The sequence below is a fragment of the Platalea leucorodia genome, assembly GCF_965183815.1.
Source record: "Platalea leucorodia genome assembly, chromosome: 21".
Lineage (NCBI taxonomy): Eukaryota > Metazoa > Chordata > Aves > Pelecaniformes > Threskiornithidae > Platalea > Platalea leucorodia.
Genome location: NC_138843.1, coordinates 2,456,512 through 2,476,720, shown reverse-complemented (window position 1 = coordinate 2,476,720; position 20,209 = coordinate 2,456,512). Strand labels below are relative to the sequence as shown.

The 20,209-nt window shown below is 48.9% G+C and overlaps 1 protein-coding gene across 2 annotated transcripts; it reads left to right on the top strand.

The window, feature by feature from the left end:
• Positions 1-1,651: 1,651 nt before the first annotated feature.
• On the top strand, positions 1,652-18,720 carry KLHL26 (kelch like family member 26; the record flags this gene model as incomplete). Of its 2 annotated transcripts, none has more annotated exons than XM_082330982.1 (3): positions 1,652-1,698; positions 13,817-13,999; positions 17,139-18,720. In XM_082330982.1, 3 exons carry the CDS (start codon positions 1,652-1,654, stop codon positions 18,718-18,720), a joined length of 1,812 nt encoding a protein of 603 aa, XP_082187108.1. The 2 variants fall into 2 exon arrangements, with proteins under 2 accessions (XP_082187108.1, XP_082187107.1); XM_082330981.1 differs by lacking the exon at positions 1,652-1,698 and adding an exon at positions 13,601-13,665.
• Between the last annotated feature and the right edge of the window lie 1,489 nt (positions 18,721-20,209).

Sequence of the window (20,209 nt, the reverse complement as noted above, 5' to 3'; positions counted from 1 at the left end):
GCTGCCGGCTCTGCCGACGGCTTACGGCATTAACTTTCATCCGCTGCCTCTCCCGCGCCTCCTCCCGCTCTCGCCGCGCTGACATCTCCTCTTCTGAGTAGGTCGGGTCTAAAATAACAGGGCCCCGAGGTCCTGGCTGGGGTCTCCGTGTGCTGCAGCAATACAAATAGCAAATTAATAAGTACTGCTTCCCTTTCTCCCAAAGGTTTTACGAGGCTTAATTAATGAATGTCTGTAAAACGCATTTGGAGCTGGGAATGAAATGTGCTGTGGAAATGCCAAATATTTTTAATGCTCCAGCAGATTTAGAAGGTTTAAATAAGAAAAATACACAGCTTCCCCTCTGAAACAGATTGCTCTCCTTGAAGCGGAGGGCTCCAGAACATGAAGTTTTCATCAGGCTCACTTGAAAGAGTATTTTCACGGCTTTCCAAGTGCGTTTATTCTCATGTATGAATTCCCCCTTTCCCTTATACAGATGTGGACACCGAGGCATGGTAAATCAAAGAAATTTACCCCCGGTCGTTGGCAGAGCCATCGCTATGAATAATTTCCTGATTTCCACTGACGACTGGAATGCCCTCTAGACCGTTCGCTCTCTCCAGATGCGTGCCGGCTTTAAAAATTACACGGACCCCGCGACGCTTGGCCTCGTCTCCGCCGGTTGCTTTGGGGAGAGCCAGGAGCAACTCTGATGCCGACCATGTGTGGGGACGCGGGGCGATGAAGGCATCTTTGGCACCGAGAGGGCGCAGCCGGAGCGCTACAATCTCCGATGACAAGACTGCACCCTCTGGAGGGTACTGTTGCTCTTGCACAAAGCACTTATGGCAATAAAACCTGGTCCATAATTGTCCAGATGGCGTGGCGGGAGGCTTCGTCCCCAGGGTGGTGGGGAGCAGGGTTGTCCCCGCAGTCCCGGGCTGGCTGCACACACGATGGTTCCTGCAGGAGACGTTTAATGAGTTGCATGTGAAATCCCGAGGGGAATTGGGTGCAGGCCGCGGGCAGGGGCCATCGGCTGCTGTTGGATAGCCGTCGGCTGGAGGGTGCTGGCACGAGGAGGCCCATGGTGGCCCGTGGGGAGGTGACAGACCCCTGGGACCCCTCCGCCATGGGACAGAGCCCCCCGGATCCCCCCAGCTGTGGGGCGGCGGCAGAGCCCCCCCACGTCCCCTCAGCTGTGGGGAGGCAACAGCCCCCGGGAGCCCTCAGCCGAGGGATGGGGACAGACCCCCAGGTCCTCCCAGCCACGGGGCAGTGCCAGCGACCCTGCGGCTGCGGGGAGGTGACAGACCCCCGGGCTCCACGGCCGTCGGATGGTGACAGGCCCCGGGCCCCCTCAGCCGCGAGGGGGGTGACAGACCCCCGGGCGCCCTCGGCTGTGGGGCAGTCACAGCCCCGGGGCCCCCTCGGCTGTGGGGAGGTGACGGACCCCCGGGCCCCCTCGGCTGGGTGACGGCAGCCCCGGGGCCCCCTCATCCGCGGGGCGGTGACAGGCCCCGCTGGCGGCGGGGCGGCGCCAGGCCCGGCGGGAGCGGAGCAGCTCCCCGGTCCCCGCCGCCCGCCGCGGGCCCCGCTCGCTCCTGCGCCTTTAACGCGGCGGCTCCCGCCGCCTCCCAGCTCAGGGCCCGGCGGCGGCGCAGCGAAGATGGCGGAGTCCGGCGGGGCCGAGTTCGCCGCGGAGCGGCCGAGCAGGTGAGCGGGGCCCGGGCGCGGCCTAGGCCGGGGGTCCGAGGGCGGGCGGCGGCGGGGCGGGGCGCGGGGGCCCGGCGCGGCGGGGCCGCGGCGGCGGGCGGGGGCCGGGTGGGCCCGGCGGCGGCCGCGGCGCTTCGCCGCCTTCCTCCGGCGTGGACGAGAGCCACGATATTAATTTATTTTATCTTTATTTTCGGCGTTGCCGCTCCCCGGGGGTCCCGGCGAGGCGGAGAGCCCGGCCCGGTGTCCCGGGGTGTCCTGAGCAGGGCCCGGTGGCTGAGGGTCCTCTGAACGATAACAATAATAATTAATAATAACGCTTGCCCTGGCGGAGTTTATGAGGAGGAAGGCTGAGGTTTGAGGGAGGCTCTAAAACAGGGAATGTTGTGAATCACACCTAGACCTGGCTTGGGTAGGGTTGGTAGAGCCACTGGCTTTGTGGGTTTATGGAGACACCAGATTTATAGGTTTGCAGAAACAGCAAGTTTTTGGTGTTTCAGGCCCGTTTCGTTGCGCCCCGTCCCCTCTGCCGTGCCCCCAGGCTGCAAACCCCTCCCTGGGTCACGGGTTTTGGCCCCTACGGGGCCACTCAGCCTTCGAAGGCAGCACAAAGTTGGCGGCGGTACCTGGAAGGGTGTTGTGGTGGGTGGGCAGCGGTACCTGGGCGGCGGTACCTGGAAGGGTGTTGTGGTACCTGGGCAGCGGTACCTGGAAGGGTGTTGTGGTACCTGGGCAGCGGTACCTGGAAGGGTGTTGTGGTACCTGGGCAGCAGTACCTGGAAGGGTGTTGTGGTACCTGGGCAGCGGTACCTGGAAGGGTGTTGTGGTACTTGGGCAGCGGTACCTGGAAGGGTGTTGTGGTACTTGGGCAGCAGTACCTGGAAGGGTGTTGTGGTACCTGGGCGGCGGTACCTGGAAGGGTGTTGTGGTGGTGGGCGGTGGTACCTGTTAGTGGAGGAGTTTCTGTTCCCAGGACTTTTCTATCTGTCATCATCCAAAAGTTGCTGTGTTGGACAGTGTTCAGAAAGTTGTGTTGTCTGTCTCTCGAACGTTACGCTGTCAACCTGTCACTTCGCTTCAAAGCATCATTTATCCTCAACTTAACTCTCTCTCTCTGTTCACTCCTGAAATAACCACCCTGTATGTCACGCTGCGGAGAGGGAAGCTTTTACAGTCATTGTTCAGCGCTGGAGAAGCCTGTCTGCATTCTCACCTTATATATATATAGGTGTTTTTTTTTTTCCCCCCCCTAATGACTGCCTGTGTAAACTATATGCTGTGTTGCCTGGGGCGTTTCATTTTATCCCTCTGCACCTCCTTTTTCTTCCCTCTCAGAACAGGAACAGCAGCACTGCTTTCACACAGGTGTCGGTCGGCCGCTCGCTCGGCGCTCGGGAGTTTCTCGGTGCTGGCTGTGTAGCAGTGAGAAATGGAAGTAATTTGTTTCAAGGCCATGATAAATCACCCCGACTGGAGCTGCAGCAGTTCTGGTCCCTGAGCTGTAGCTCCGTCGTGTTCCCTATCGCTGTGTGTTTATTTTCTTTGTTAATTTTAAAGTAAAGCCCGTTGAAATTTGGGTACTGCTTCTTGTTGGTCATTAGTCTTCTGTTTTAAAGAAGGGATTTATCGGAGAATTCAGGGGAGAAATCTGATGGGAGACGTGGGACATGCTGCATTGTCTCTATAGAGCGAGAGGAGAATTTCAAGGGCATTCCCTATCAACAATGATTCCTTGTTAGGTGCTTCCACTTGTGACTTTTTTGCACTTACTGAGTATTTACTCTCTAAGGCAAAAGGACAAAGTCCTCTCTCGCTGTTACACACATGCCATTTCGGTGGTGCACTGTTACTCAAACAGCACGGACAGAATTTCCATCTTTGGAATTGCTACCGCATGGCTGATGCTAGTTACCCGTAAGTATGCTGGCTTCCCCAAAGCAAGAAAATTCACTTGTCTGCTGTGGATCCAGCGCTTTCATTCGATAAGGAACACGCTGTGCAAGATGGTATGGACAGAAGGTTTTGGAGACACTGATGGCATGAGATAACGCCATTGCCGTGCATTGAAAAGCAAACAGCCCGAATCTTCTCTTTTGAAATAAGCTTCCTTTGTTCCCCCCCCTTCCTCTATGGGTGGAATTTCATGAGTTACAAATGGGTTTCATATTTTACTCCCAGCCCTCTGTATCATGTGGAGGGAGAGTTTCAGGCTCCATAATTCACTCTGTAATAGTCTGCTGCTCCTGAAGATAAGCTGTGAGACTGGTGAGCAAGCGAGTACAGAGGAAACGGTGAAATCCATCGGTGCCCTTGGTAAGAGCAGCTCTCTGTGCTTTAGACAATGAGGTGTGAACTCTGCTGCAGTGTTGGTGAGGCAGGGTTGTACAAAGCAGGGTGACAAAGATGTAGGAGAAACATCTTTTCAGATGCTGGAGAGGATGTTATCGTGCAGGCCTTGAAGCAGGAATTAATCGCGGGGTCCAGACAAGCTGTTGAGGAGAACTGCGTGTCTCTCAAATCGGGAATAATCCCTTGAAGAAAGGAAGGCAGCCAGGTTGTATAAACACTTTTCAAAAACCTCCCTAATATTGTTACACGCTGGCGTGTTTGCTGAAAGCGGCCCCCCTGTCAAAACCAGAATGAATGGGCAAGGAAGACCCGCAGGTCTTCCTTATCTAAAAGTACATATGTCTGGGTTCACATCAAGAGAAAGTCGACCTGAACTCCCCTAACCTTATTCCTTCTGAAGAAAGTGGTGGGAGAGAGAGCAAATGTACAGGAGGATGGAGTAAAACCGTGTTGGGGAAGATAATGGTCAGGGCTGTGAGTCTGCCCTGCTTTCATGTTCCTGTAATCTTATATAGCTTCAGTCTTCAATTAGACTTTATTTTTTTTCCTTTTGAAACTGTTCAAAGTTTAGTTTTGTGTGGTTTCTATGTTCTATACTCTGCCACATGGCAATTTTAAAACAGATTTAGTTGTTAGATCTGGTAGACGTGGTGTAAATGTTTACACTCTAATTGAATCACTGTAAAAATAACTGCTGCTTTCTTTTTTCAACGTTGGGAGACTTCTGAGCTGGAGGTTTTATTTAGCCCAAAAGTAAACTTCAGTGATTCTTTAAAGGTTCCTGTCTTACCTCCAAGTGTGGCTTAGTGTTAACTACTTTGTAAGGAAGAGCCTTGCATCACGGGACGGTGGCGAAGGCCTCTTTTCCAGTTTCTCATTTATACAGAAGATAAATGCTGAACTTGCACAGAAATCAGTGACCTTTAAGAAAAGCTGTTGCTGCACTTCTGGTGGTCTTGGGTTATTCCGTTCAGGTGACGCGGTGAGGGTGGCACGAAGCCTGTGCCGATCTGAACCGCCCAAGGAGCTGGGAAACATGATGTTTCGGACGGGCGCAAGCCTGTCGGAAGGTGAGCGCAGAGGATTTGGGTAACGAGGGAAACGGGCGACAAGCAGCCGCGGCGGTAAGAGGATTTGATCCTGGAACTGAATTGGAGCTGGCGTTACGATGCCAAGAGCTGGGCAGCTGCTCGCATCTGCTACAAAACATGATTTCTTTAGTTTGCATTAAAGGGATGGTGGGTTTTTCTTCTGTTGTCTGCTGTTTCATCATTTCATGTTGCTTTTGCTTGAGATCCCTAGCTGCTCCGAGGCATTAATCTGGAGGGTGGAGGTACAGGGAGAGGAGAGGTGTGCTGTGGCTCACTGCACGCTGTAGTACCTACTCTGCGTGTAACTAGTCCTGTCGTTTGTATTGCAACACTGCCCAGAGGATGCAATCAGATGCCGCAGAAACAGGCCGAGACAAATGCTGCTCCAAGTACCGCGTAGTCTGATTTCGAAGTTTTTCTATGTTTTTCCAAGGCGTGGAGCGAAGAGCCCGGTATGGTTGCGTGGGAGAATGTCGCTGAGTGATTTGCTCGGTGGGGGGAACTTTCTGCCCTGCTAGGAGCTGCTAGCAGAGCTGAAACGGGCCGTCCCCAGCGGGAACGCGACCCAGCCATTGCTGACGTGTGACGAGCCGGGAAGCTGAGACAGGTCCCGACGGATCTTCGGATGAAAGCGGCGGTAGCTGTGCCACGGATCAGCTTCGCTCCATGTCTGAAGGCAAAAATGCGATGCTGGAGTGGGGTGGAGGGAAGAGCAGGGGTGGAGGGAAGAGTGGGGTGGTATCCAGAAGGCCAGCACTGAAGCTGCGCTTGGGGCTGGGCTGGGTGTCACTTTTGGGGTGGCCTTGGTGGCTCTGCTGTGCTTCCCGACACCACTAGGTGCCTCTCGGCCTTTGCACAGCGGCTCTGCCACGGGTGCTGCTGGGAGAGGTGTGCAAGGGACGGCGGGCGCAGAAAATACCCGCTGCGGCTTCTGGCCGCTAAAACAACCGTGGTGGTGTGTTGGAAAAGGACGGTTCTGCTTTTTTGGCATTTTTTGATCCGGCATCGCTGTAGCTTTCCTTTTTCTAGAGCCAGGGTTGGCAGGGTTTGACCGTAAGGGCATATGGTGGGGGGAACGTGGAACTGTTTAAGGCAGTGCTGTCAGCAGGAGTATCGAGTGTATAAAGAGCCTGTACTTAGCCGTGTACTGTGGATACACAGGCAAATTTTACGTGGTGTAAAATCCATCGTCCTTCTGGGGGTCCTTGTGTGGCTGGCTGAGCTCGGGAGCAACGCAGAGCAGCTGACTTTTTCATTGCTGTGATACTGCCTGTGGCTGCCAGAGTAATTTATATGCTTAGAGTGATTTTTATATTTGCTCAGTTTATTCCTGGCTCGGCGGGATTAGGTTTGGGGCTGACAAGAATATAATCATGGTGAAGTTTGGGGGGGTGGGGTAGTATCTTCCCGTTCTCGGTCATTGTAAAAATAGAGGTTGAGATTGTGGCACGGCAGGGTGCTGTTAGCGATGGGTGATGTGCGACGCCTCTGCTGCCGGAGGAGGTTTGGGGCAGGACTGAGGGTGCCCCAGGGAAATCCCCGTACAGGACAAGATCCTCTGAGGTAGCTCTGGGTATGGGTAGAGAGCACAGAAATGGCAGATCCTGGTAAAAGATCTTCTCAGCCTGACGTTTTGTGCCTCTCCAAGACCCCCGTGCTACCCGTGTGCAAATTTGGGCTCACGGAGCCCCTACCTGCGAGTTGCACTGGCCGCTTCGGTTGCTGAAGGAAGAGGACCAAACTGCTTTTCCCATTTGTCCCTGCACCAGCATAAAAATGACTCTAGCCCTGTGACAGAAACATTTTTAAGAATCTTGGTTCCCCCCCCCCCCCCCCCCCCAATTTGTCCCAGGTACAGCGCGTACTGACCAGTCCCTCACGTTGAAACTCCATGAGGTGGCACAGAGTTTAATGTGTTCAGATATTTCACCCTCTAGTTTTTTGTTCCGTGCTCCAATGCTCCATTTTACCAGGCCAGCCAGCTTTTGACAGACATCCAGTTTTATTAGTGCTTTTAGCAGAAACCAAAATCCCACCTCCTTTGGCTTGTGAACAACCTACCGATTGAAGCCTGGGAGCAGAATATATTTGTGTGTGTGCGTCTGCTGGGCCCTGTGTGAGTCCAGCTCAGAAAAAAAAAGAAAAACAGATTTGGAAATGTGTCTGGGACTTCTCAGGGGATAAAAAATAATATTTAAAAAAAAAAAAAAATTGAAAAGGCTCTTGCTTCAATTTGCTGCCTTTGCTTTGGGTTATAGGGTTTCCTTGGTTCTGGCTTGGGAGAAGCAGGATGCAGATAAGCGTGTAAAGGGATCAGTAGGACCTGATTCAGAAAGCACTTAAAAATGAAACGTTAAGGTACCTCCTGGCTTCTGTGAAATACATCTTTAATTGCCGTTTTCACTAAATGCAAGGCTGAATCAGGCGTGGGTTGTCCAGCAGTGGGGAGCGTGGGAGCCCAGCGGTGCCCAGTCCCGGCCCAGCGCCGGGCAGTCTGTCTTTTGAGACCTCAGCTCCCTCTTTGTGAGAGGGACAAGCCTGTTGGGCCCCCGTCACAGAAATAAAAAAGCTTGGTTTGTTGGGCTTTGTTCTGTTTTTTAAAATAGTGATTGTTACTTGTTCTCCCTTTGCCAAACGTCAACTTCCCTTAAATTTTGAGACTTGAAGTGTTAAAGGCGAGACTTCTCCAACTTCACTATTCAACTTCAGGCACTTCACAGAAGACCTTTTTTTTTTTTTTTTTCCCACAGAAAGTATTACTCCTTCTAAAACTCAGACCGATTTATAATCTCTTTATTTGAGCACTCCAAATTGCTAGTCACTTCTAAATAGAGATATTAGTCTCAGGCTTTCTACTTGTATTTATTGCCTTTGATGAAAGAGAGGGTGTCAGGAGAGGAAAATGAGTGGAGGCAGAGAGAAATAGGAGAAATCAAGAGAAGGAGGTGGAAAAGGGAACAAAGAAATCGATTAAATCATTTTGCTCGCATATCTTCCCTAAAGATGATTACGTGTCTCTGGAAAACATCCCCTTCGTTTGATGTGTTAATATTTAATTAGTTGCTGATCATTAAGTGCTTATTGTTGTTGCTAATTGGGACAGGGAAGCGATGGTAAATGTTGTTTCTGATGGGGTGCTGGTGACAATCTTGCTTGCTGCTGGGAACGTAAGTAGGTTAACAGGGCGGGTATTTTTAAGTCTCGTTCCCTGGCAGCATCTCATCTCCCTTGCACCCAAACTTCAAGGAAACCTCTCCATGCCTTTTCGTAGGGGGGCGCAAAGGCCACGGGAGCATGGTCCGAAAGTCCCGACGAGAGCCCGTGAGACAGCAAATCTACAGGAAAGGGTTTAGCCTTTTTGCCCTAACGTAACATTTGTTAGTGTGAGGTGCTGGAAACTCATTTTCATCATTTGGGCATGTGATATAAAGCCTCAGGATCTGAAATATTACAGTAACCATGGCTACCAGTGACTTATCTGAGGGAGTTTGACTTTTGTTTTGATTTTAAGTGTCTTAATTGTAGTTTAAAAATCAGAATCTGAATGTGTTTTTTACTTAGGCATGAAACTAAAGGCATTAAATGATTTGCATTATTAAAATATCTATAATGCTGCCTTTCAAAGGTTCTTAAAGAAGGTCCTTAATATTCATACCCTATGTTCTAAATAAAGTTACTCTTCAGCTTTATGTTAGTTCTGCTGCTCTCGCCATAAAAAATTTCTTGCGGGCTTGAGTGCTCGGAAGGTGCCTCGCTGGCTATTTTGCAATCCCAAGCCCTTTGTTTATCCACAGAAAAGCTGTGGCACTACGTACCCGATGCATGCAAACACACACGCTGCTGCTTTTCCTCCCTCCTCCTTTGTAGCCCAGCCATGCCCCGCGGGGTCCTACCTTTCGAGCTTGTGTTTACTGTAGAGGCTGGCTGTTGGAAGCTTGCCCTGCTTAGAAATCTTGCCAACCCCCTTGAGTTTCTCCTGTATGAAAAATTACCAAGCACCACCTGCCCAGAGAGTGGGAAAACGTGGGTGGATATTAGCAAGGATGCTGAACTGGCATGGGGAGCGAGCCTCACTGGCACTCAACTATCCCTCCCTCAAAGGAGGACCGTGTTATAAAAGAAGAGTAGGAAGACAACAGGCAGTTGCATAGCAGAAGATTTTTCTTATTTAATTCAATCACTGAAATGTTATAATCTGGCCTGGTATAATTCTCTCCATTTGTACTTGTGCAGTAGTTGCAAACATGCTGAAATACGAACTCATGCTTGGTAAGCCTTTAATTCCAGCTTTGATGTTTTTAATCATCAGTACAGATTTGGTAAAAATGATTCATTAGCTTGAAACGCATCTTGGATTACACGTGATGTTGTGGAGAGTCGAGGAGGCAGAGACCGGGGACGGTTGTTCTTTGGGACGTTCTTTGTGCCTCATCTGAACCGATTCTTGAAGCGGGGCCCTTAAATATCTCTCTGCCCGTCGGCTTTAGAGGCTTCTTGGGCGTCCAGCCCTGTGTTCAGGTGCCTCCTCGCTGCATCTGTTTCTGGTCAAAAAAATCAAGCAGTTCTTGCTCAGAAACATGTCAGCTGAGGATGTGGTCAGCGTGCTTGGGGCAAGGATGAGCACATGGCCAAGCTCCTGCAATAGGTACAGCAACAGAAGGTGAATTTCTGGGCTTGTTTGCCCTCCCTGCCTGCTGTCTGGCTGCAACCACTCCCTTAACCCTTGCTTTAACGTCTTCACAAGCCTGCAATGCACGTACGGTTTTTGGGTTGATTTTCCCCAAGCTACGGTCACATACACCATGCTGAACTCTATCCTGCGGTGACTGGAGAGGATTGAAAGCAATCTGGCTTCAGAGCAGCGGCTTGGAGACAAATCCTCAATCCCATTACTTGTTCCCTGGCAGTCCCTTTTTGAAAATCGGGTACCAGTGATGTTATCGGAGTCTTTGATGTACCAGTGATGTTATCATTTTTGATCCCAAAATGGATCGCCCTTCTGAATCAATGTGTCTATTGAATTCCAGCTGCCCCCACCATTCGTGCGATGGATGCAGTTCCATGAATATAAAGGTGCCTTTCACTGCTGCAGCTATTTCCATATGGAAAGTGGGATTTCTGTTCCGGTAAAGTCACCTTTATACCAATACATTCATGTTAGAGGCCCCGATCGTGTAAACATTTTCAGATCTTCTTGCAGATCACTGTGAAGCCTGGGGGACGTGCAGTGGAAGCGCTGCTTGAGGTGAATGTGTTTTTTATGTTTTACATTTTTTTCAAAGGATAAATTTGACTGGGTGCAGCCAGACACGCTTTACCCCGCTCCGAGCTAGCGTGCTCGGCCCCTGCCGAAGGACGCTCCGGCCGCAGAAACCTCCGCAAAGCTCTGTGGCAGGGGAAGGACCTCACTCAGTGCCGTCCTTTTGAGGACAAAGCCGAGGAAAATTCCAGAAGCTCTCCAGCCCTGCCTCCATCAGAAAGGGAAGGGGGAAGGAGCGGAATAAACACTTTCTCACTATTGTGTGATGAAAGGCTTTTATCTTGAAGGCATGTTCTGAACTGCTGAGGAGGGGATGCAACTCTTCCGAAGTTTGTCTGCAAGGCTGTTTCTTCTGTAACAAATTGTTAAGCAACAAGTACACGGCATACTCAGATCTCAAATAAGATAGGGACAGCCTCACAAAGGCACTTTCAGATGTTCAAGGCTTCCTTTTGTGCCTTTTTTTTTTTTTTTTTGTAGTCTCTTGACATCCAACTGCTGCCTCGCTTCTTCCTCTGTTCCTAATGCAGTGCAAGGAGTGGAAAGCAAGGCCACGCGGCATAATGCGTGCGGTGCTACGGTGTGCCCCGTGGTACGGCAGCCTGGCTTGAGCCAAGCCTGCTTTTATCGCCAATCCCTTTTTACTAACTGCGGTGCAAACTGCATTTGTTGCTGTTTTCTCACCTCTCCGCCCGCTCTGTTTTTTGTAGAGACTTTTACTTGATTTCTCATGCTTTGTGTGGATTTAATTTTGTTCCCGGCTTATGTGTTTCTTCTAAAAATTCTTTCTTTCCAGACCGAAGAAAACTGGACATTATCAATGCTTGTCTTACTGTTAGGTTTTGTTTTGTCTTTTTTTTTTTTTTTTTTTTTCCCCCTGGAGGATTGTGTAATCATTGGATCCTCTTATTCTATACCTGTAAATAGACAAAGGAACTAGTACAGGGAGTTTTTCAGGGGTAGCTGTTCACAATTACCTATTGAAATGAATCGCACATGCAAACACGTTTATTCCAGCACAGAAATATCTACCCGCCCAGATTTAGTCCTCCATCTGCTTTAAACTTACACTCTGGTTATTAACAGTGCCTGTAAAAGTTAATTGAGAAAAAGGAGAAAAAAAAGAGGAATGTTTGTGCAGGTAAAACTTGTTGTTTGAAGAGGCACCCGCGCTGGGAGGGTTGTGGATATAGTGAGAGCAATCCTATATGGGTAAGCCCTTAGGCTGGGAAAAGGAATATTTAAAATTGGCCTGAAAAAAAGGCTGAAGAAAATTCCCATGAGAAGAGTCCTGCAGGAGATCGAGTCTAATGAAGTTAGGGTAAACTCCGGAGTTACCAGCTCCCAGATGAGCCGCCGGAGCTGTCTATGTGTATTTTACCTGTCCAGCGTGAAGCAAAATGGGTTTGCTCCGTGAACGATACCGTGTTCAGAGGCAGGATCGTTTCCTTGCTTATGCTCGGTGTTTCCTCCTTTAGACTCCAGCGAATCAAAGCCATTGTTCCAGAGAGGAGAGTAAAATGAGTTGGACGTGATGAATATTCATGCACTCGCTCCCTCCAATCTCTTTCCTCTTTCGCCATGGGAAGAGCTGGAGTGGATAGACGTTTCTTGGCTCGCGGAGTAATGGATAAAGGTCTTGTCAGCAACTGACTTTTTGCTAATCCTTTCTATTATAGGAAGGATGTTGTAGCTGGACTCCGCTCTCTGAACTAAGACTTTTTAGTACGCTTTGACTTTAAGGTAGGAATTTCAGATCTGTGCTACAAGAAGCACAGCTGACCGGTATCAGTCATCCCAGTAGGAACGCGTATGAATTTTGAAGCGCGTTCCCAAGCTTGAGGAGTCTTGAAACAGACGGCAAAGATTTGATATCTGCATCCTGCAGCATCCCAAGGAGCTCTAGAACTACTCGCACAAAGCGGCTGCCCTCTCGGTGCTCTGATGAACATCACAGATTTCCCCTAACTTGCCTCTTCTGTAAAGCTTGCAGGAAATTGCAATCCGATAAGTTAGGCAAGTAGCAAGTCCTGTCCATTGTTCCTTATTGTTTGAGGATTGTTTACATCCCCTTTTTGGTCGTCCCATCTCCCTGACTCTTCTCTGACCTTGCCTACTTGTTTCGTCCATTGTGTGTGGCTTTTATTATTGTTTAGGCAGTGAACTCTTAGGGACAGTTGTTAGCAAACAATGGGATTATAGAGCCCCTGGTACACTGGGGCCTAGTCTCTGCACTGTTTTTTTTGGCTTTGTTGGTATGTTCTACCTAAATAATAATAATGATACCTTTAAACACAGTACTAAGTGCACTCTCCCACTGTGGACTTGGGAGCAAGTAATGCAGCTTTCCAGATTCAGTATGATCTGCTTGGGATTTTTTTTATGTCACGCTTCCATAAAATATGTCTGAAAATGCAGAGACCTAATAGCAGGATGCTTCTGAAAACATGAAACCCATCCTGAATACTGGTCCTTCTGCAATGTTTTCTTCCCAGAAGGACTCAGGTCTTGATCCTACAAAGTAGTTCAGAGTCAGATTAAATTTGCAAATGACTTTAGGGTGTCATGCTTCTGTTGGTGTGAGCGGACCCCGTTTGGTGGGCAGGGCGTGCTGGCCCGCTATCGCCTTGCTCAGGAAATCTGCAGCCTACCTGTGGTTATCTTCAGAGGAGCAGAGAGCACCTAAGAGTCTTTTCCACTTGTGCAGAGATACTGCTGGTGTTCACCTCCGAATGCAGCGTTCTCACTGACAAGTGCATCTGAGGCCAAGCGAATCTAAGAATGATGCTCTCCGCGCTGGGGAACATGTGCGAGAGGCATTGGGAAAACCAAGGAAATATTTACACTGGGAGGGGACTGTTTACAGTGCAGTTCAAACAGTTGACGTTATTTAGAGCAGCCAGTGCTATGTAATATTTTGCTTTTGCTCTTCTCATGAGGGTCAGGCATAAGGAAAGGATCAAATAGGGCTAGCGGGGCCGTCCTTGGACGGTGCAGAGTATCTAACAGCTGCAGGCAGCAGAGGTGGTGAGAAGAATAAGCAACTGTGATTCAGTCTCGTGGTTGAAGTCAAGGTCAGGGTGGACTCTGGGGTAGTTGTAGTGTGGGGACACCAACGTTCGTTGGAGATTTTGGCCCCGCTAGCTGATGTTGGGATGGTCTCTGAAGCCCATGTGCGCTGCAGCGTGACGGGTCGTCAGTAATGCGAAAGTATAATTTAAACATTTGGAAGTCTCTTCTGTGTTGGGAGAAGGGAATACAACTGAGGTACTGATGTCATGATGTTCTGTGTGGCTGTCGAGCTGGGAATTTGCGTTCAAACTGCTTCATGTTACAGTATCTTCCCCAGCATGCTTTGTAGGTATACCACATATTGTTTTAATTTAAAACCAGCCTGTCTCTCTTGTTCTGTTTTTAGCATGGCTGACAAGAACAGCACCCTGAAATGCACGTTCTCTGCTCCTGGCCACAGCACCACTCTACTGCAGGGACTGGCCTCGCTCCGAGCTCAGGCTCAGCTGCTTGATGTCATCCTCACTATAAATAATGAAGTGTTTCAGGTTCATAAAGTTGTCTTGGCTGCCTGCAGTGACTATTTCAGGTGAGAATCCAATAGGGAAGCAGGCATTTTTACCTTTCCCATTGGTTTTCTGTTTCCCCATCCTCCCCCACCCCAACCTCCCCACCACACCCCAAAATCACACCCACGCACAACCCTTTGGAGGTATGCTTTGCCCCACGGGTGTCGGTGGGATTACCCGCAGGCATGCGGAGGCTCGGAGTCAGTCCCTCTGCATGCAGATGAGGTTTGTTTGACTACAGCCGCTGGGCCAAGACGCAAGTTCAAGCCCAGGTCTTGAACCCACCTCGGCAGCACTGGTAGCTGCTCTGCCTGCTGAAGGAAACAGGCTTTTGCCCCGGAGCTACCTGAGCTGATTTTGAAGTGGCAGCGAGGGCTCTGAAATGAGTCATCCCATTGAAGGATGGTGCCCATTGTAAATACGCTCATGTTATCTTTAAATACCACTGATGTGTCTATAGCGCTTACTGTTCGCAGGCTGAAGAGCATGAAGCATTTTGTGTGTGCATTCCCCAGACGCCCGGGAGATAGGGGAGAATTGTCCCATCCTGTGTGGGTAGAAAATGAAGCGTGGAGATGAGTTTTCTCCGCCAAATTAATGCAGAGTGAACCAATTGCAGAGCAGGAACTTCAGCTCTAAACGAGAAACTGTATCCATCCATCTTGCTTCTGTCAAACTCTTTTGTAATGGTTCTCTGACTTGGAAGGACTTCTCTTCTGAGGTAGGGATCTTTTCTGGCAGCACCAGTAGCAGCATCGAGTGAGGAGCATGCTGGAGGCAATGGGTATAGAGGGAAGGTTCAAAACAACAGAGAACTTGACCTGGGTGTTGCTCTAGACGGCGGGTCACAGCGAGTCAGGGTGCAGAAGGGCCGTTCAGCGGGGTTTGCAGTCCCTTGACGTGTAGGTTCCTTCCTCACCTGAGCAGGCTGGTTTGCTGAGCAGGCAACCAAGAGGAAGGGACTTCAGCGTCCTTTGGCGTATCTCATGTATCCCCTCGCCCATTTCTTCAGCTGCTCTGATGGTGTCTGTCTTACGTACACACATATTTTCTAGGCTGTTCCCTTCCCTCTCCCTTTGGTAACATAAACCTTCCAAGCTTATCACTCTCCCTAACAGGCATGCAATTAATGATGGAGCTGATCTCCCACCAAATGCTAATAGCACTATTTGTATTCATAAATGCTGTATGCAGTGCCACTGCTAGTGTGTTTTCACTGTTGAAATATAATTGCTGAGTAGGTTTCTTGTTATAACTTCTGTGGTGCTAAGAAAGGTTGTCCTGGGGAACAATGGCAGAATAATCTGGCTTTTGAAAATACTCTGTTTTTATGCAGAAGGGGGGAGGGAAAAGAGTGAAATTGAGGCATTTATATAATCAGCATTTTAGAACCGTAACACTTTTTAAAGGAATTGCATTCTATTTGATGATTTGTCTTCATCATGGCAACAATAATGCTTTTCTTTCCTTACGCACGTTCAGCTCTGTATCGCTAATGCACGAGTACACATATGTCTGCATATCCTCTGGGGCAAGGGATCAGGGCAGCGTGCTGTTCTGTGACATGGGATATGCAAGGGGATTTTAGCAGAATGCTCTCATCTGCTATATGGACAAATAATTGCGAACAGTATTCCTGGTCACTCGGTTACAGAAAGCTGATTTCATATGCAGATATTTCCTTATTTAGGTCATTTAGGATTTCTTGGGTTTATGCTGGACGGCAGCAGGTTTTCTAGCCTGGTTTGGACAGGAAACTTGGAACTCCTGTCTTTTGACAGCGTTCCCAAGATATTCCTTTATTCCTGTGCTATGTAGAGGAGGAGGGTCTGTTCAGCTTTTTTTCTGACTAACTTGTACCTTAGAGTCACTGCAGCTTCCTAAGGCAGCTCTAATGACACCATGCCTTCACAATGAATTTACCTTTCCGATGGAAAAGAGTAGGTTATCGATGGTGGAAAAAACAGCCCAAAACGTGCTGGCAGCAGTTTAAAGGGTCTTTTGTGTGACAGTCCGTAGCCTGGCTGTGCCGTGTGTGCAGTGGCAGTGAACGGCGAAACTCCATGTCCCAGTTCTTCCAGCAACCTGCTTTGACTGTGGCTTCCCCCGAATTGCTCTGCTACTGCTTGTTGAATCCTACACAGAGCGCAAACCTTTGCCCCCGAGCTACCCATATATAACAAAACCTGCTGAAATTTAATGTAAACGTATAAAAAACCAAATGTGCAGTTATGTCCCCATCACGCCCACAGGCCCCGTAGCTGGGAAAAGCAGCGCCGCTCTAGAAGAGCGCTTTACGAGATGTCTGCGCGCGGTCCTTGGCGTGGTATGTGCTTCCTGTGGAATTTCGAAGCCTCCCAAGGAGGTGATCTAGGGCCTAATCTCTGCGTGGCCTGGTCAACTGATGTGCTTGCAGCTGTGCTGTAACAAAATCTTTTTTTTAATTGCCTGTTAGCCCCCTGCCGTCCTACTGCAACATGACAGACGTTTTCTGAAGTGGCTGCAACTCCTATTTTCTGAAGGCGCTGGGAATGAACCTTGGAGGGGAGGTTCTGTTGTGATTACCAAAGCTGTTCAGATGTCTTTCATCTGCAATTTTTAAGCCATTTTGCAGCTAGCCTACGACAGAAAGGGCTAACTGAAATCTTTGCCCAAAGGCAGTGCTGCAGGCAAGCTCAGAGGATCGCTGACCTCCTAAACGCAGGTGTCTTCCGAAGCGTATTCTTTCTTTGTGCTCACAAATCCTGCGTAGTTAAACTCTTTAGGGTATGGTTACCAATCTCTGCTGGTGCAGATCCCGTTGTATCCTTTGGTTGTTGAGTAGCATGGATTCATTGGTGTCCAGCGTACTACGCTCCCTGCTCTGGGAGCTCTACCTGCTTCTTGAAGCTTTGTCCTGTGGTCCGCTCTTGAAAAACCTAACCTTCTGGTAGCTGAATATTACTTCTTAGTGCGCTGTTTATGCAAGCTTTATGTAAGTAATTGCATACTCTAATTTCTCCTGGCTTTTAGAGATTTAGCCTTGATTTATTCTGCCCCTTCCCCATCCTCCCTAAGAGATTCAGTCTGTTTAAAAAAATGAAATAAAATTCTGAAGTGATACATTGTTTTACATCTATTTAAAGGGGGAAAATTCTTCTTTGTGTTCTTGACCTCCAGGGCAATGTTCACAGGCGGGATGAGAGAAGCCAGCCAAGATGTGATCGAACTGAAAGGTGTATCTGCAAAAGGACTGAAACACATAATAGACTTCGCGTACAGTGCTGAAGTGACTCTTGATCTTGACTGTATTCAGGATGTGCTGGGAGCTGCTGTCTTCCTCCAGATGGTGCCTGTCGTGGAGCTCTGCGAAGAATTTCTGAAGTCTGCCATGAGCGTAGAAACGTGTCTCAATATCGGGCAGATGGCCACCACCTTTAGCCTCGCATCCTTGAAGGAATCGGTAGATGCATTCACTTTTAGGCATTTCCTCCAGATCTCCGAGGAAGAGGATTTCCTCCACCTGCCGCTGGAGCGCCTTGTTTTCTTCTTGCAGAGCAATAAGCTGAAAAGCTGCAGTGAAATAGACCTCTTCCGTGCTGCCGTCCGCTGGCTGCAGTATGACCCGACCCGCCGTGCCAATGCCAGCCAGGTCCTCTGCCACATCCGCTTCCCGCTGATGAAGTCCTCGGAGCTGGTGGACAGCGTCCAGACCTTGGACATCATGGTGGAAGATGTCTTGTGCCGGCAGTATTTGCTGGAAGCGTTCAATTACCAGATCCTGCCCTTTCGTCAGCACGAGATGCAGTCCCCTCGGACCACCATCCGCTCGGATGTCCTGTCCCTCATCACCTTCGGCGGCACTCCCTACACCGACAACGACCGCACTGTGAGCTGCAAAGTCTACTACCTGCCGGATGCCAGCGTGCGCCAGTTTAAGGAGCTGACGGAAATGGAGGTGGGCAGCAGCCATTCTTGCGTGGCCGTGCTCGACAACTTTGTCTACATCGTAGGAGGGCAGCACCTGCAGTACCGGAGTGGCGAGGGAGCTGTGGATATCTGCTACCGTTACGATCCGCACCTGAACCAGTGGTTGCGCATCCAGGCCATGCAGGAGAGCAGGATCCAGTTCCAGCTCAACGTCCTCCACGGTATGGTGTATGCCACCGGTGGGAGGAACCGGTCAGGGAGCTTGGCTTCCGTAGAGAAGTATTGCCCCAAAAATAACGAGTGGACTTACGTGTGCTCCCTGAAACGCAGGACGTGGGGGCATGCTGGAGCCACGGTAGGAGACAAATTGTACATATCAGGTGGGTATGGCATTTCAGTGGAAGACAAAAAAGCCCTGCACTGTTACGACCCCGCCGTGGATCAGTGGGAGTTTAAAACCCCAATGAACGAACCCAGAGTTCTGCATGCCATGGTCAGTGCAAATAATAGGATTTACGCTCTGGGAGGCCGCATGGACCACGTTGACCGTTGTTTTGATGTTTTGGCTGTGGAATATTACGTGCCTGAAACAGACCAATGGACAACGGTGAGCCCTATGCGTGCAGGTCAGTCGGAAGCTGGCTGTTGTTTACTAGAAAAAAAGATTTATATCGTAGGAGGGTACAATTGGCATCTGAACAATGTGACGAGCATTGTGCAGGTGTATAACACAGAAACTGATGAATGGGAAAGGGACCTACATTTTCCAGAATCTTTTGCTGGTATAGCATGCGCTCCTGTGATACTACCGCAGGTAACGACCCAGAGATAACTACGCACGACTGCGTCGGCCCGTCAAACCACCTCGTGTTGCATGTTATCAGGATGCCGTGGTGTTTCTTTGTTGTTTGCAAATGGTATTGTGCATTTTGTGGGCGAGGGAAGGAGAAAAATAGCTTGCGTTCCCTCCTCCATAAAGTCCCTCCTCCTCTTATGTAGTGTTCTGGCAAGCGTGTTTCATCAGAAGCACTTGTCAGCTAGTTAGACTTAACAGATGTTACAGCTGGAAAAAGCTTCTCTCTTTTCTTTTTCTTTTTTTTTTGATGGGGGGGTGCATTTTGCCAACTTTTCATATTTTTAACGATGTTACACATTGCAAACATTGACAGCTCAGGTGTAACTAAGTACTGTGGTATGTTCAAAAGAGTTCAGGTGTGATTTTTATTAATAGCTCCAAAAATCATTGTAGGTCGCTTTGTTGTTTTTTAGCAAACAAAACAAACCAAAACCTGTATAACATACTGACCTCCAGAAGCAATAAAGGGACAGTGGGAGCTAGAAGAGCTCAGGTGCTTGGATTAGGAAAGCATATTCTTGCTTTTCAAAGGTGACTTTTTTTTTCTCCCCTCCTAAAAGGGGAACGCTTATCCCTGCACACCTCTGGTCTCCGTTGGTTCTTCACTGCATGGATTACGCTGCAATTCCAGACCCCTTCCTCGCCCCCTCCAGATAGCAGCATGATAACTCCAGTCCAGAAATATTCCCTTAATTGGGGCATCCAGAGTTTGCAACACTAAAGCCATGTTGATAGCTTGATGACATATAAACGGGCATGATTTTTTTGTTTTGTTTTTATAACTGCCAAAAATGTGTTTGGCTGGACTGGCAATAAGAGCTCTGCAGCTGTTTGTCTGGGCTGAGCCGCCAAAGCAGAGGGCACCCGGAGTTTCTGCTTCAGGACCCCGCTGCCTTTGCCTTTCCGATCGCTCCACCAATACCCGGTCATCCAAACTCTTTTCGTACGGTAAAGGAGGTGGGTGCTACCTGTTCATAAGCCTGAAGGTTTTCTCCCTTGCCTTGTAAATAAGATACTTGGCATCGTGATATGATGGACGTCTAAGTGGAATGAGGGTTTTTTTGTTGTTGTTGCCAGTGGGTATTTTAAATTAAGAGATTCATTTTAAGATGACTCTGTCGTTTTTGTAAAATCTGTGTTTACTGCACAGAATACTGTTACTTCCTGAACTTTCCTTTCCTCCAAGCCATTTTTTTCTAATTAATTTGACTGATTAATGAATTGAAAGTTTCTCCTTTTATCAGGTATTCTGTTTCAAGGGCTTTGTTTTGTATCTGTAGAAGTTTGATTTTGATGTATGCAGTCTTCTTTTTAGAGAAACTATTGCATTCTGCTGTTAAGTACTGTGCTGTAACCTTTAGAGACAATATATAACGTCTGTTTTGCTAATGAGTCATTGATCAGGTCTGTGTAAAGCATGAACTCCATACCTCAGATTCACTTGAAGGTATTTTTCTCTAATAAT